The sequence below is a fragment of the Mesocricetus auratus genome, unplaced genomic scaffold (assembly GCF_017639785.1).
Source record: "Mesocricetus auratus isolate SY011 unplaced genomic scaffold, BCM_Maur_2.0 Super-Scaffold_100007, whole genome shotgun sequence".
NCBI classification, from domain to species: domain Eukaryota; kingdom Metazoa; phylum Chordata; class Mammalia; order Rodentia; family Cricetidae; genus Mesocricetus; species Mesocricetus auratus.
In genome coordinates this window covers 12,943,602-12,958,195 of record NW_024429191.1, presented here as the reverse complement: position 1 = coordinate 12,958,195, position 14,594 = coordinate 12,943,602, and the positions used below count along the sequence as shown (strand labels likewise).

Here is a 14,594-nt window from a genome sequence, read left to right as displayed (position 1 = left end):
GTTCAATTCCCAGCAACCACATGATGGCTCACAATCATCTGTAATGAGATCTTGTGTCCTCTTCTGGCCTGCAGGGACACACATGCAGACAGAACACTGTATACGTAATAAATAAATAATAAAAAAAGAATATCCAGGGACTAAATTGGGAAAATGTGGGCAGCAGCTATCAGAAGAGCTGAGTGACACCCAAGCATATCTAGCTTCAATAGCAAATCGACCTCTACAAAGCAGGAGACAATGCCCAGTTCCATTCTGGGAGATTCGACTTGGCTAGAGGAGTTCCCACCTTGAGTGGCAGACATGGGAGCCATGATTTGGTATAAAAGAGACAGACTCCAAAAATCTGCATTGTGTTTTCAGATGTGGTGGCAAAAGCCTTTAATCCCAGCACTCCGGAGACAGACGGATCTCTGTGTCCGGATGGTGAGTGATCATGATCTCAGAACCCAGATTCAGGGTACCCCAAAAAGCTGCTAGCTGACACATGCTCCAGCTCTGGCTGGAGCTCTAGCCGTGACCCTGCTCAGCAGGCTGTGCAAAAGGACTTGAGAGAAGAGGTCATGTTTCTTCCTCCGGAGGATTTTGTGCTCTTCAGCCATCATGTCTACGATTTCCTCTTCCTCTCCCTCTGTAACCCCGGGTCTGCTGTAGATTCCATACATAAGATTCCCGTCTCGGCAATCCTGCCTATGTTGAGGGAACCCCTCCTTTTTCAGGGCTGAATAATATTCCGTTATGAATCTAGACCACCTTTTCTTCCCCAACCATCTGTTGATGGACACTTACGTTGGCTCCATTTCTTCACTATTGTGAAAGTGTTGTGATGAACATGAATGTGGGCATCTCAGTTGGGCAGCGGTGGCTCACACCATTAATCCCAGCACTCAGGAGGCAGAGGCGTCAGATCTCTGTGAGTTCAAGGCCAGCCCGGTCTACAAATTGAGTTCCAGGGCAGCTAAGACAGTTACAGAGAAACCCTGTCTCAATTAAAACAAACAACAAAACCAAAACAAAGCGTGTGTGTGTGTGTGTGTGTGTGTGTGTGTGTGTGTGTGTGTGTGTGTGTGTACACCACAGTGCATATCTGAAGGTCAGAGGAAAGTATGGGCTGGGGACATTGCTCAACAATAGGATACTGTCCTAGGCATCTCTGACAAACTGAGGTCAACTCTTTTGGGAAAACACCAAGGTGGGATTACTAGATTGATGACAGTCTTTTTGAAGCTGCTGAGGAGACCTTCTGGATTCCACATTTTTGCCCTAAATTAGTGACTGTATGACCTGAGCCTGTTTTTCCCCCTCCACAAAATAAAATCAATTCTATCCATCAGCAACAAATTAACTCTGTAGTCCTTTAAATCATCGCTTCCTGTCACAAGCAGAGCAACTCCTTCCAGCTACAGCCAGTTCTAATTTCCCATAAGACATTTTGGCATCCTTGCTACAGCACTTAGGTGTGATGACAACTACTTACCCTCAGTGACAGAGTCCTGATGCCTTTTGGCCAGCATGCTCCAATTCCAAAATCTCACTCACCCAAAGTCTGTTTCTTAGACATACCAGCCCCACATGTCTTAAGTAGTCCTTCGAGAGCAGGCTGTGAAGAGAGAGAAGCTGTGTGCAGGTGGTGTGTTAAGGAAACTCTCCCAGGAGAGACTGGAAACTGAACAGAAATCAGAGAGAGAGGGGAAGGCAGAGCAAGGGGATCAGAGCTGCAGCCTGATCCCACAGGGAGCTTTGGAGTGTCAACCACACCTTGAGGTCTGTCCTGACTTGTTGCTGCAAGGGAGCTGGACTTTCATACTCCCACTCCACTGGGTCTCTGGCTGAGACCCGTCTCAGGATGGGTGGGTGTTAGTTCCCAGGCACTTTTACCTCTTGGTGCCTGTGGGCAAAGCCTTGGTAATCCCAAAGCACAGCTTTGAAGGGAATCTCTGGTGTGGACTGCGGAGACAAAGGCCACAAAGATGGGTTGGGTAAACCACAAAAGGGGGCCTAGGCTGCAGTGGAGGGGGTTGGGCAAACCACAAAAGGGGGCCTAGGCTGCAGTGGAGGGGGTTGGGTAAACCACAAAAGGAGACCAGGCTGCAGTGGAGGGGGTTGGGCAAACCACAAAAGGAGACCAGGCTGCAGTGGAGGGGGTTGGGCAAACCACAAAAGGAGACCAGGCTGCAGTGGAGGGGGTTGGGCAAACCACAAAAGGGGGCCTAGGCTGCAGTGGAGGGGGTTGGGCAAACCACAAAAGGGGACCAGGCTGCAGTGGAGGGGGTTGGGGCTCACGACAGGACGTGCAGAAGGCCCTGGGCTCAGTCTCTTGGACCGAGTGGGGCAGCCTGGAGGAGAACCCCCCGCATCCACCATGTTGCTTTCTTCCTTTTGCAGGGGAGCCAGATGCATCAGTGAGGGGGTGGAGGGAGCAAGACAGCGACAAGGACAAGGAGGACGGAGAGGACAGATGGACAGATGTGGACTGTTATCCTGATTTGCTGGGTCTGCTGAGGTAGCCAGAAGCCTGGAGACCTCCACAGTTTGAAGGCGTCCCTGATCAGGCCTTGTGTCCTGTGCTCTCAGGGGTGATGTTCTTTGAGGTCAGGAGGAGCTGACCTTGTTGGACGAGCTACTGTCTCGTTCTTCGTTGTCTTGCAACACAGCCTCTTCTGAGGTTGCTAACTGGAAAATGGGGAACCATATGTTTGCTTTGCTGTATGCTTCCACACAGGTGGGGCAGTCACATGCCATTGGGTAGACTGACAACTTGCTCTGCCCAGTGCCTAGAGGGGGACCCAAGTGGTATGTTTAGTTGAAAATTGAGCAGCCATGCTTTCCTTCCTTCCTTCCTTCCTTCCTTCCTTCCTTCCTTCCTTCCTTCCTTCCTTCCTTCCTTCCTTTCTCCCCCTCCCTCCCTCCCTCCCTCCCTCCCTCCCTCCCTCCCTCCCTCCCTCCCTCCCTCTCTCTCTCTCTCTCTCTCTCTCTCTCTCTCTCTCTCTCTTTCTCTGTCTCTCTCTCGTCTATTTTTTTTTTTCGAGACAGAGTTCCTCTGTGGCTTTGGAGGCTGTCCTGGAACTAGCTCTTGTAGAGCAGCCTGGTCTCAAACTCACAGAGATCCACCTGCTTCTGCCTCCCGAGTGCTGGGATTAAAGGCATGCACCACCATCGCCCCCAGCAAAAGCTGTTTTAGTCCTGCATTCTTGTTTGACCTAATCTCTCTCTCACTGCTTCATGCTTTTAAGCCATTCTAGAATATACCAGTTTATCCTCCAAGACAGTGTAGCTCTTTTAGGGGGTGTTCCCTGAATCTTCTGGGCAGTGTCAGCCTGAACCAGTGTTCTGCTTTCCCAGCCCTGTCTCCACGAGGGAGAGTATGTTGAAGACAGTGTCCAGGCATTACTCATGACTGTATCTCCAGCACTGGGCATGTAAACAGGGGACAGTTAACATAGGACAATCTCATTTTCCCAGTCCTCCACATCCCTTAATGCACTAGGGGTTTTTGCCAGTCTCCTGAATTCTTGGAACCTCACTTTTCTAGGCTTTAATGGCAACCATACCAGGTGCCGGCTCATTTGCATTCCCCAGACAGAAGCAATCGATGATGTGCCTACACCATCAGCAGGAGTCCAGAGGTAACAGCAGCTCAGGGCTAAGAAGTGGGCTCTTTGTTTAAAAATGAGGAAAAGGGTGCAGTGTGGAATGTCCATGGTTTTCACCTTTAATCCCAGCACTCGGGAGGCAGAGGCAGGCAGATCTCTGAGTTTGAGGGCAGCCTGGTCTACAGAGAGAATTCCAGGACAGTCAGGGCTACACAGAGAAACTGTCTTGGAAAAAAAAAAAACAACAACAACCAGAATAAATAAATAAATAATATTGAATGATCAGAGAGACTATGACCTCTTTCCTCTCTTAAAACAGAAACTGTCAAGTGTGACTTGCCTGATGGAGGAGGCTCTTACCTACTCAGAGGATAAACACATGGGAAGCATGCCTGCTGCCCCACTCCAGCCAGAAAGAACAACAGTGCATGCAAATTACCTTGTTATTTTATTAGAAGCATATTTACATTTTTTGTTTGCAGAGGACAGTTTACAAAAAATTTACATGATGGTTGGAAATGACATACACATTACATCTATCCTTCATGAAGGGAAATATAAGTTAGATATATTTACTCAACCGAAAACATTTCTGCCTGTCCCTATACAGAAAACATTAGCACAGGGTACGAGGAATACTGCGTGGGCCTTGTCGGCAGCAGGCATTGCACATATACTAAGTGATGAGGCTGGGAGACTAGACTAGACCCCACTCAAAAAGGCACAGTAGAGCCACCAGGGCTCAGGTGGCACTAAGTGTGGAGGTGACAATCACACAAAGCACCAGAACAGTATGAATGGTAAGTCAGGGAATGATCAGACACTACCTGAACCACAAAAGTGGCATTTTGCCTAACAGCCACTGTCAAGTCCCCTGGATGCAAAAAAAAAAAAAAAAAAAAAAAAAAAAAAGCAGATTGTAAACAATGGCAGAAGCAGCCCTGCCCACTTGGCATCTCTGGGCCCTGCAGGTCCCCTCTGCCAGCTTTCCTGTTTCTCAGCCACCATGCACCAGAGAGACCTGAAGGCAAGCTGAGGCTCACTACCCTGAGATCTATCACCCTCCTGGGCTGTGTGAGCTTCTTCTTTTTTGGTTTTTCAAGACAGGGTTTCTCTGTGGCTTTGGAGGCTGTCCTGGAACTCGCTCTGTAGACCAGGCTGGCCTCGAACTCACAGAGATCCACCTGCCTCTGCCTCCCGAGTGCTGGGATTAAAGGCGTGCGCCACCAACGCCCGGCTCTGTGTGAGCTTCTTTACTGCACACACGATCTGGGAGTCCTAAGACCTGTTGTTTTTCTAGCTCACTCCCCCTGAGCACCCAGTTATCATCTGGGGAAACTTTCCAGGGAATCACCTCAGCATCAGACAGCTGATGGAGACATTCTGCTGAGGTCTCAGCCACTCACCAGACTCAGCTGCCCAAGCCCCAGGCAGCAGCAGCAGCAGCAGCAGCAGCATCAGCATCATCAGGATGTGGCTTTAAAAAAAAAAAAGTATCTTTCGAAGGCAGCCAGCCATTTACATCTACTTTTATGGAGCACTTGGGCATCAGAGTCAAAAAAGGTTTGTTTTATCAGTGAACACAGGCTGTGTGGAACAGCTGCTTTTCTGGGTTGTGACACATGGTAGCCTGGGGGTTCAGCACCTCAGGAGGCCACCTGAGCAACCCAAAGGCCCAGAACCATGGGTGTTCAGTGTCTCTGCTTCTGCATGTTCCTGAGGGCAGGAAGCATTTCTTCAGGGGGAATGAAGTCCAAGGGACCACCGGGCTTATTATGTACAGGGGGACCAGGACAGGACAAGAGCCTTCCCAGGACACCTGCAGACAAGTGGACAAGGGTGAGGTTGGCAGGTGCTGGGCAGCAGAAGTTGGCTGTGGAGGGGAGTTTACCCCTGGACACGGGATCCTGTGTGCAGCCAAATGAGTTGCAGGCTGGCAGTACAGCCTGTGCCTTCTCTGGGCCCTGGTGCCAGCACTCAGCATGTCCCCACCTGCTGCTCCACATGACATGCTCATTGGCCCAGGATCAGGCTCAGGAGGCAGCAGGCAGTGTCAGGAGGCCAAGGTGTGTGTGTGTGTGTGTGTGTGTGTGTGTGTGTGTGTGAGTGTGTGTGTGTGTGTGAGTGTGTGTGCACGTGCACACAGGGAGAGAGAAATGAGATAGGATACAATGCCAGAAACCAGGATAAACATTTCTGCCCTCCCTTCCCCCTCCCACCCCCACCAAACAGGTGACTCAGGGACTGAGGATACCCCTGAGCGCTGGCTGCTGAGAACTGAAATGGCTGTTCGGGATGTTTTCCGACGCTGTGGGGAACTGCTAAAACAAACAAAAAAACCCACAAGGATTACAATGAGGATGAGTTCACCGTGATGACATTGGTAGCGCTTGTGCCCACAGACAGTAGAGCTGATGTTTTGGTAAACAGGAGGGGTACACCCATTACGCCTGCCCCCTGACCCCAATAGCTGTAATCACTTCCAGGTGATGGGAATGTGAGTCTTGACGAAGTCATCCATCAGAAGCGCCAGGGTGGCACTGTGGCCAGCTGGGGCATTGCGGGCTGAGGGGCTGGTTTAAGCTGGCACAGAAGCAAGAGAAAGAGGTCCTGAGTCACTTGTTCTCAGAGGCTTGGAGGCCCCAGTGGCCATGCTGCCACAGCACCCACCACAGCCCAGGGACAGGGGTGTTAGGAAGCATCCCCAGAGCTGTAGGGGAAGAACTTGCTGGCTCTGTTGGGTGTAGTGGGTCTGGGTTCTGCCTCTTCGCTTAGTTTGAAGAACATTTCCTGTTCCCGCTTCTTCTGGTTCAAATCCTCTTCCAGGGCCTGGGGAAGGGAGGGCAGATGGTACTCAGTGAGATGCCAATCATTTCGATAGGAACAGCATGGCCTCTCTGCACAGCTCCCACCCAGGCTCCAGGGAACAGGTGGAAGGTCTCTCCTTCCTCTCCCTGAGGTGAGCGCGCGCACACACACACACACACACACACACACACACACACACACACACACACACACACACCATGCCTCTTGCCAGGCACCTTGTGAACTGCTCACAGGCCCAGGGTAAATCCTGAGGAAAAGAAGGGCTGCAGCACAGACAAGCCTCTCCTGAGAGAAGAGAACCAGATGAATGAAGAAAAACCAGGGGAGAGGATCTAATGACAACTAAGTCAGAGATGGCAGAGTGACTCCATGCTCCTTGTCAGGACACTGCCTGCTGGGAAGACAGGCACCTCTGCCCCTCTGAGGGTCTGATCCCAGAGATATGTGGGGCGCTAAGCTCCTCAGGCAGCTGGAGGCTGTTTTCCACCTGGCAGGGCACACAGGAGCTTCCTTTGGGCACATGCTCGTTTATCCAGATCCACCAGATCCCACCAGAAAAGACTTCCAGAAAGGGAGCAGAAGAGGTGGGGGAGAGCATGGGTCATGAGATAACTTGTCGGAGAAGAAAACTGGATTTATACAAATCTTCACTTAAAGGCTCGCAATTGAAAAAAAACAGAAAAAAATCACTAAATTGGCCCAATGTAATGTAATGCGTTTGTAAACCATGTAGCTCAGGGGTCCAGTGTGTGACCCCCACTGGAGGGGTCCCTAACAGTTCTACTGTTGTGTGGGCACAGGATGGCTTAGTACATCACCCAATTTTACAGCCAGGAATAGCTGAATATTCTCCACCCGCAAGGCTAAGATGTTCCAAGATCTGAAGTGCTAGTTTGATGCCACAGTGAAAAAATCCCACTCATAGGATGGGTGGCGATCAAAAGGTAGGTACACCAAAATACCTTCTGACTGTGTACAAGGAAGGACCTGGGAGACAGGGCTAAGTCTACCCGGACCGGGGTCTTGCTATGGTTTGAGTGTAAAATGTCCGCAGAGGCTCATGTGCCTGAACACTTAGCCCCCAAGCTGGTGGGGTGGGAGGAATGGCTGGTGAAGGGAGGGTTATGAGGGAGGTGTTACGGGGGTACATTTCAGCCCTGATTTCCACCATCTGCCTCTGATGTGACCAGTGCCTCAAATTCCAGTGTGGCCAAAATAAACCTTCTGTCTGGTGCTCTACACAAGCCAAGAGAAGTAACTAACGTGGTCTTGTCCCCAGACATCTCATTAGACATATGCAAATACCCCAAACTTGGAGAAGGATCTGAAACCTCAAACTATACATCTGCTGAAGGGCTGCTCAGCCTCCTACCCACCGCAGCATTCCTCCGCAAAGCCGGAGAAGGCCACAGGCAGCAGCCTGGCTCCTGCTGCGTGCCAGATGGTAAGCATTTAAACAATTTGAGAACGTCATACGTGAGTACTGTATTTACCTCATTTCTTCCATCTTCCCCATGTGTCCTTCTCCACTTCCTCTCAAATCCATGACCCCCCTCTTGTTTGGTTATCGTTGTTACATGTATACAGATGCATGTATGAATACAGCCTGCTGAGTTCACTTTCGGTCGGCTATTTGTATAGTGTTAGAGACCATTGCTTGGGGTTGGCTAACTTTTCAGGGGGCTCATCACCGGAGAAGACTGACTCTTCTCTCAGCAGCCATTTCATTACCTCTAACTCTTCATCTAGAGTGAGGCCATTAGAGATTTTCCCTACCCATGTTGGACCATCAACCAGTGTTGTCATTGTGCAGGCCTTGTTTAAGTGATGTTGTTGAGATGTCACGGGAGCAGTTTCCCTGTCCTATATGGGAGACACTATGCTTCCCAGATCAGTGTTTCCGCTGTAATGCAAAACCAGCCACGCAGAAGACAAATGAGTGAGTTGCTTTCTAGTCAAACTTATTTACAAGTGGGTAGTCAGGCAGGCCTAGCCCACAGGCAGCAGTGGGTCTATAGACACACTTTAAAATGCAGATATGCCTGCATGCCACAGTCTAAAAAGGCAAGCTGAGGAGGGAGAGCCAACTACTTCCAGGCCCCACCCTATCCTCTCAGTGACCACAGCAATTCAGTAAGTCACTTAAAAGGAAGTCATCTGTATTCTTCTAAAAATACTCCCCAGGGCATGATATAAGGGGAGGACAGTGCTCAAGGCTGCTGAACGTAATGCAAGGACACAAAGGACCATTACCTCCAGGCCACTTGGGCGTCTGTGACAGAATCCTGCCCCAAGGCAGTCCCACAGGCACACACCTGCAGTGCTTCCAGGAGCCCATGAGACCATCTAAGGTCACGGGCAGCTGCTGGGTAAGACAACTGCTCATTTTCAGGATGTGCCCCGAAGCGGATGCCCAGAGCTGGACAGGAAGAGGCATGCTCTCTCCCTGATGCAGAGCCAGTGGGAACACTGGCTACCTGTGGGGTTAGTGTGAGAAGTCCCAGCAGGCCACAGCCTGCCTCCTGTCCAGGTACACAGTGCCTAAAAAGCCCTTCAGGACATCAGGCCTTGGCGCAAGGTCAAGGGTAACAAGGGCAGCTCCTCAGAGCTTAAGAATTCCCATGCCTTTGATATATGCTGTGGGCTAATGACTGTAAATGGCCCTACAATCTTATCTCTACCCCGACCACAACCGAGGCCTGTGATGATGACTAACTGGGTACTTACTTTTATAGCTGACAAGAGCAATTGAAAGAGGAAAGGGTGTGCTCTGGCTCACGGTTTGAGGGCACAGCCCATCATGGGAAGGCAAGATGGCAGGAGCATGAAGCACCTGGTCCCACTGCATGTGCGGTGAGGATTCTGCCAAAGCTTCAGTGACCCAGCCCAGCCTGACTCCAGCCTCGAGACCCTGGAGATGCTCTGGGGAGACCCCAGCTTTTGAACCCTATTACTATAGATTTTGATAAAGAGTGTGGCTTAAGCTGCTAAATATATTGCTTTGATGCTGGGGACGGAGGGCAGAGAACCGCACGTGCTAGGGTAGGTGCCCCCCCCCAGCTGCACACTGATTAGGAAACCAATTCAGAAAGTAAACTAGCGGGTGCTGGCCTTTGACCTCACAGAGCGACTTCCTGGGAGAAGAAACTCCCCACAAACTGGGCTGCCAGCATGACTGACAGGGGCCTCTGCCTCAGGTGCATATGGGCCAGGGCAGAAGGACGCTGCTGTCCCTGGGAGCGCAGGGCTGCCAGTGTTCAACGCAACAGGGAGATGGGTCCTGTCTCTCAGGGACAGACCCATTTTAGGGATGCCACGAAGCAAGGGTCCAGAAACAGGAAGGCTTCCGACGTACTAGGCAGGTACCTGTGGAATGGCACCCACCAGCCCCGTGCAGTACCTTCTTGCGTGGCCGCAGCTTGTCCCGCCACTCCTTCAGGCTCTGGTTATGGCTCTCATCGAGGGCCTTCAGCTTCTGGGTTTCATGTTCTACCAACAAGTGACACTTTTCGTTCTGGAATAGGCAGAGAAGGGGTGAAGTGAGGAGGCAGGAGCCTGGAGAACCAGACCCCCTGCACCCTTGAGGGCACTGAACCCTGGAGGGCCCTGCAGTCAGTCACCATGGGCTTGTTATGCCTTCACCATTATCCACAGCTCTGCATATGGTAATACACTTGCACCAAGCAATACCTAGAGAACTATTCCAGAACACTAGTGGTAATAGTTCTAAATGGGTAAATCACAGCAATTTTGCAAATTCTGTGTGTGTTTTTAAGATTGTGTGTGTGTGTGTGTGTGCACATGCGCGCGTGCGTGCAGTGTGCATGTGTGGGCATGCATGCCATGGTGTCCATGTGGAGCCAAAGGACAACTGTGTGGAGTCAGTTCTCACTTTTCTCCATTGCATGGCTTCTGGGGGTCAAACTAAGACTGTTAGGTCTGTGCAGCAAGCACTGTGGTCACCGAGCCATCCTGCCTACCCTTTCTGTGGACTCCTGGCATTGTCTAAGTTGTCTGGGTTTTTAAAAAAAGTTTTGGGCTAGTGAGATGGTTCAGTGTGCAAAGCACCATGAGCCTGACAACCTGGGTTCGATCCCCAGAACTCGCTCTAGAAGGACAACAGAACTGGCTCCCAGAAGTTGTTCTCCGAACTGCACATGTGTGCCAGGGTATGCACTTGCCCAAACTTACCTGTATATACAACGTATAATAAGTAAATACATAAACTACAGCCTGCAACTCCTGGTCTGAAGTACCCTCCTGTTGACACCTTTCAATGGCAGGACTAGAGGTGTGGACCACCACATCTGGCTCCAGTCTAAACCTGTGTGCACAATTATTTACCTACAGAAACTGTATGTATAATTGTGCACTGTGTCTAGTTACATATCATATGACACATGTAACTCATATGCAACAGCTCTTGCCTGTGCCATTTCCTCAGGAGAGATCGCCTATCCCAGCCTGAAGGGCCCTTGTGTCGGAATAAAGGCCTTGTCCTTCCTGAGATGGTCCTGGAACAGGACTGAGTTCCTGCCTGATGTTGGGCATTCTCAGGAACCTCCTGCCTCTCTACATATTTTTCCACACGGGCCCAATGGACCGAGCAACTTCCTGAAGTTCACAGAGGCTGGAGTGGGGGCCTCATCGGTCAGGTACAACAATGCCTCGCTCTGCCACAAGGGGGCCCGATGTACGAGTTCGTGGACTGGGCCTTGGGGAATTTTGCTGCTGAAGTCTAGACAGGGGTGCTAGCTCTGTCATGTTCTGAGGGACAAACACCTCCTGCTTGCTGATATCCCTAACGCATGGGAGCAGGGACGCCCAAAGTCAGGGTTCCCACACATGCCAAGGAACCGTGCCGCGCGGCAGCTCAGGACCTGGAGTGCAAGGCACTTCACAAATCCACACACCAGTCCCGCCAAACAGTCATCACCTCCACCCTACGGCTATTTTAGAGGAAGCATGCTAAGGGGGTCGTACAGTTAATCCACGTGTAACATAGCCTGAGTGCAGCATGGCAGGCTGGAGTCGGCTCAGCCGGGCCTGCCTGACGAGGATGCCACCCTGCTGTGGAGCCCTTGGCCTCTGAGCGCCTTGGGGAAACCGAGGCAAGGCCCCGAGTACCTGCAGCTGCTGCAGCTCGCTCATGTTGCTCTCGCACTGGGACACCATGTCTCGCATCTGATTCTCATGTTTCTGCTGCTGCTGCAGCCTCTCCGCCTTCTGCCTCTTCTCCTCCTGCTGGGAGAACTGCAGAGACAGGATGCCATTGTGGGGGGCTCGCCTGCCTCAGGCTGAGCCACTGAGGCCCATCCCGGGAACCGGGCAGCAATGCTCAGAGCCCAGTCCGCTTCATCCTGAGCGGAGACCCAGCCTCTGTCCCCACACCAGCAGGGACCTGACAAGGTGAGGTGACGTGAAAGGAGGCTCTTGGTGGGTGAGAACAGAGAGCGTGATGCACGTAAAACCGTGGGATCATGAAAGGGACCAGTGCATGGCAGACTGCCAAACAAGGATCTGTCCACCAGGGGAGGGTTCTCCTGGGCTATCCAAACTTCCAGGCCATGACTGACTTATCCCCCGCCCCCAGGACCTTATGCCATATCTAGTATTTGACATTCTCCCAAGCTGTGGGAGGTCCGGGCCTCACCAGGTCCCTCTCTGACCATACCCCACCGACTGCCAGGCCCGGCCCCGCACCTGCTTGATCTTCTCACGCTGCTCCGAGGCGCTGCCCCCGCCATTGATGTGCAGGCTTTTCTTGTACATGGCCATGCGTGTCTTGCCCTCACTCCTCTGGATCTTGGGTAGCCGCGCCTTCTCCTGCTGCTGTCTGACCTTCAGCTGCTCCATCATACGCTGGTTGTAGCGCTGCATCTGCTCCCGTTCCTGACAGGACAACCAGGCAGCAGTCAGGGGAGCTCTGGGCATGGAGGGTGCTTAGGAGCCAAAGACCTCATCAACACAGGAGGCCCGGGGTGCCAATACAGCAGAGCTGTCAGCTCAACATTATCAGCTCTTTAAAGTTCTTTCTTTTTACATTGGCTTGTTTCGTTGGGAGGGAGAGGGTTAATCACGAGCATGACACTCAGAAGACAGGTTTCTTTTTTCCACTAGGAGGGTTCTGGGAATTGAACTCAGGTCATCAGGCTTGGTGGCAAGCTCCCTTATCCACAAAGTCATTTCACCGGCCCTGCGTTTTCTTTGAACATTACAGTGTCTCCAACTTCTGATGGTCTGACTCACAGCTTTCTGACTTCCCAGTGGTGTGAAAAACAATGTGACTCAGCTGAGCCCATACTTCGAATTTGAAACAAAATTCCTGGGTGAACAAAATCTACTCCAATATTCTGGATACTGGGCAATGGCGGTGAGCTACAGCTCTGGCTGGCCACATGCTCCTGAGGGGAAATACCCTATAGTGGGCTGCCTCAGAGCTGTGCAACTAAGTAGGAGGCCCGGAGGGCAGGCAGCTGAGGGGCATTTGTACTGTTATTTTCAATTTAGGATGGATGTTGGGGATCGAAACCCCCAACGAATCAAGAAGCATCACCTTCTTTCTCTTTTCTTCCTTTTTCCCCTGGGGTGGTACGGCGGTGGCCAGGGGGGGGGTGAATTCAAGTAGCCCAGGACTGGCTTTTGAACAGAAAGCCAAGCACTAGCACAGAGGTGTTGGAGGTGAGCATGGGAGCTGCCGGCACCATCTGCGCCCCTTAGTTTCCTTGATTCCTGTCCCTCAAGCAGGGCACCCGGGAGAAGGTCTCGGCTCCGGCAGCCCCTGCTGGGTGCCGGCCCCAGACTGTCGCGCCTCACCTTCTCATGCTTGCGCAGCAGTTCATGCCGCTGCAGGAAATACTGGTCCTTAAGTTGCTGCTTCACCAGCTGGTGCCGCTCCTGCAACTGGTGTTCCTCCATCTCCCACAGGGCTGCCTCACGGTCTGCGGGGGACACGCCACCCGCACAGTGAAGAGTGGACAAGGTCTGAGACAGAGCGGGTCTCCCAGCCCTCCCCTCCGCCAGGACTCCTGCCAGGACTGATAACCAACCCGCCAGGCTCAGAGGAACGGGCACCCGGGTTTCCTCGCTAGACCACGTTGGCTGATCTGAGCGGAGCCCTGGAGACTAAGGCTAAGAGACACAAGCCCCAGCAACATGGGAGCGGAGGAGGCAAGGCGCTGTAGTAGGCAGGGAGTGAGCTGCAGCTGGGATGGGGCCAGAGGCCCCAGCTTCCTCCTCCAGCAAATGGCACAAGCACACCCCAAAGAGGGAATGTTCTGCGAAGACACTACTAAGAAAAATCGGCACTAGCCCCCTTCCTTTCTGTTGGGCAGATGAGAATGGAGAACCTATGGACGTGACAAGGGTGAGAAATCCCATGGGGAAGCGGGTCCTCAGCCCGCAACTGGGCTCCACTGCCTTTCTGTTGCTTCTTAGCCGTTTGGACTGTAGAACCCACACAGAGTAGTAGCAACAGACCAAGAAACACAGTAACTCTCCCCAGTGCGGTTTCCTCACTATACATCAGGACTGTAGTAGGAGCTGTCTTACAGGTGAGGGTGGCATGGGGTCAGGTGTGAAAACTGACTAGCACACAGTGTGGCAAGCGGTGGTCACGCAAGCTGCCACTTCTGTGTGCTGTGGGAACTGGTATCTTTGCCTCATTCCTGACTTCCCCGGGGGGCAGGAGTGGGAGGGTTGCCTCTACTTCCACCATTCAGAGTGACTCTGGGCCCCACCTCGGAGGAGCTCCTGCTTCTTGCTGAGGCACTCTCGCTCCTTGTCACAGATCTCACGCCTGTTTTCTGTGGTGAGCTTCTTCATGGCCAGCTCCAGGTCCTCCTTCTGCTTGGCCACAAAGTCTCGGTCCTACAGGGAGAGATGATGAGGTTTTATACTGAGATGGCTTAGGAGACCTCTCTCTCTCTCTCTCTCTCTCTCTCTCTCTCTCTCTCTCTCTCTCTCTCTCTCTCTCTCTCTCAGTGATAGCCTGTCTGCCTCTCTCTCACCAGCTTGGTTGGTTGGTTTGTTTAATTGTTATTTTATATGTGTAAGTGGTGCTGACTGGCATGTATGTGTATGTACATGTGCCTGCCTGCAGAGAGTCCAGAAGAGGGCACTATATCTCCTGGAATTTCAGGATGGTTATAAGCTGCACAGTTTGTGTGCTGG

The 14,594-nt window shown here is 52.0% G+C and overlaps 1 protein-coding gene and 1 long non-coding RNA gene across 2 annotated transcripts in view; both read right to left on the bottom strand.

The window, feature by feature from the left end:
* Window positions 1-351: 351 nt before the first annotated feature.
* On the bottom strand, window positions 352-942 carry LOC121141118. Its single transcript, XR_005878026.1, has 2 exons — window positions 790-942; window positions 352-648 (listed from the first exon to the last, which is right to left on the bottom strand). It is a non-coding gene; the product is annotated as an uncharacterized LOC121141118 (long non-coding RNA).
* A 3,080-nt stretch (window positions 943-4,022) lies between these two features.
* Stk10 (serine/threonine kinase 10) overlaps window positions 4,023-14,594 on the bottom strand; it is a 93,286-nt gene continuing 82,714 nt past the window's right edge. Inside the window, exons 14-19 of the mRNA XM_040748428.1 lie at window positions 14,162-14,291; window positions 13,239-13,363; window positions 12,126-12,314; window positions 11,550-11,675; window positions 9,823-9,936; window positions 4,023-6,422 (exon numbers count right to left, since the gene is read on the bottom strand). Coding sequence (XP_040604362.1) covers window positions 6,285-6,422; window positions 9,823-9,936; window positions 11,550-11,675; window positions 12,126-12,314; window positions 13,239-13,363; window positions 14,162-14,291 — 822 coding nt within the window. The 3' untranslated portion in view covers window positions 4,023-6,284. The remainder of the gene's footprint in view (window positions 6,423-9,822; window positions 9,937-11,549; window positions 11,676-12,125; window positions 12,315-13,238; window positions 13,364-14,161; window positions 14,292-14,594) is intronic.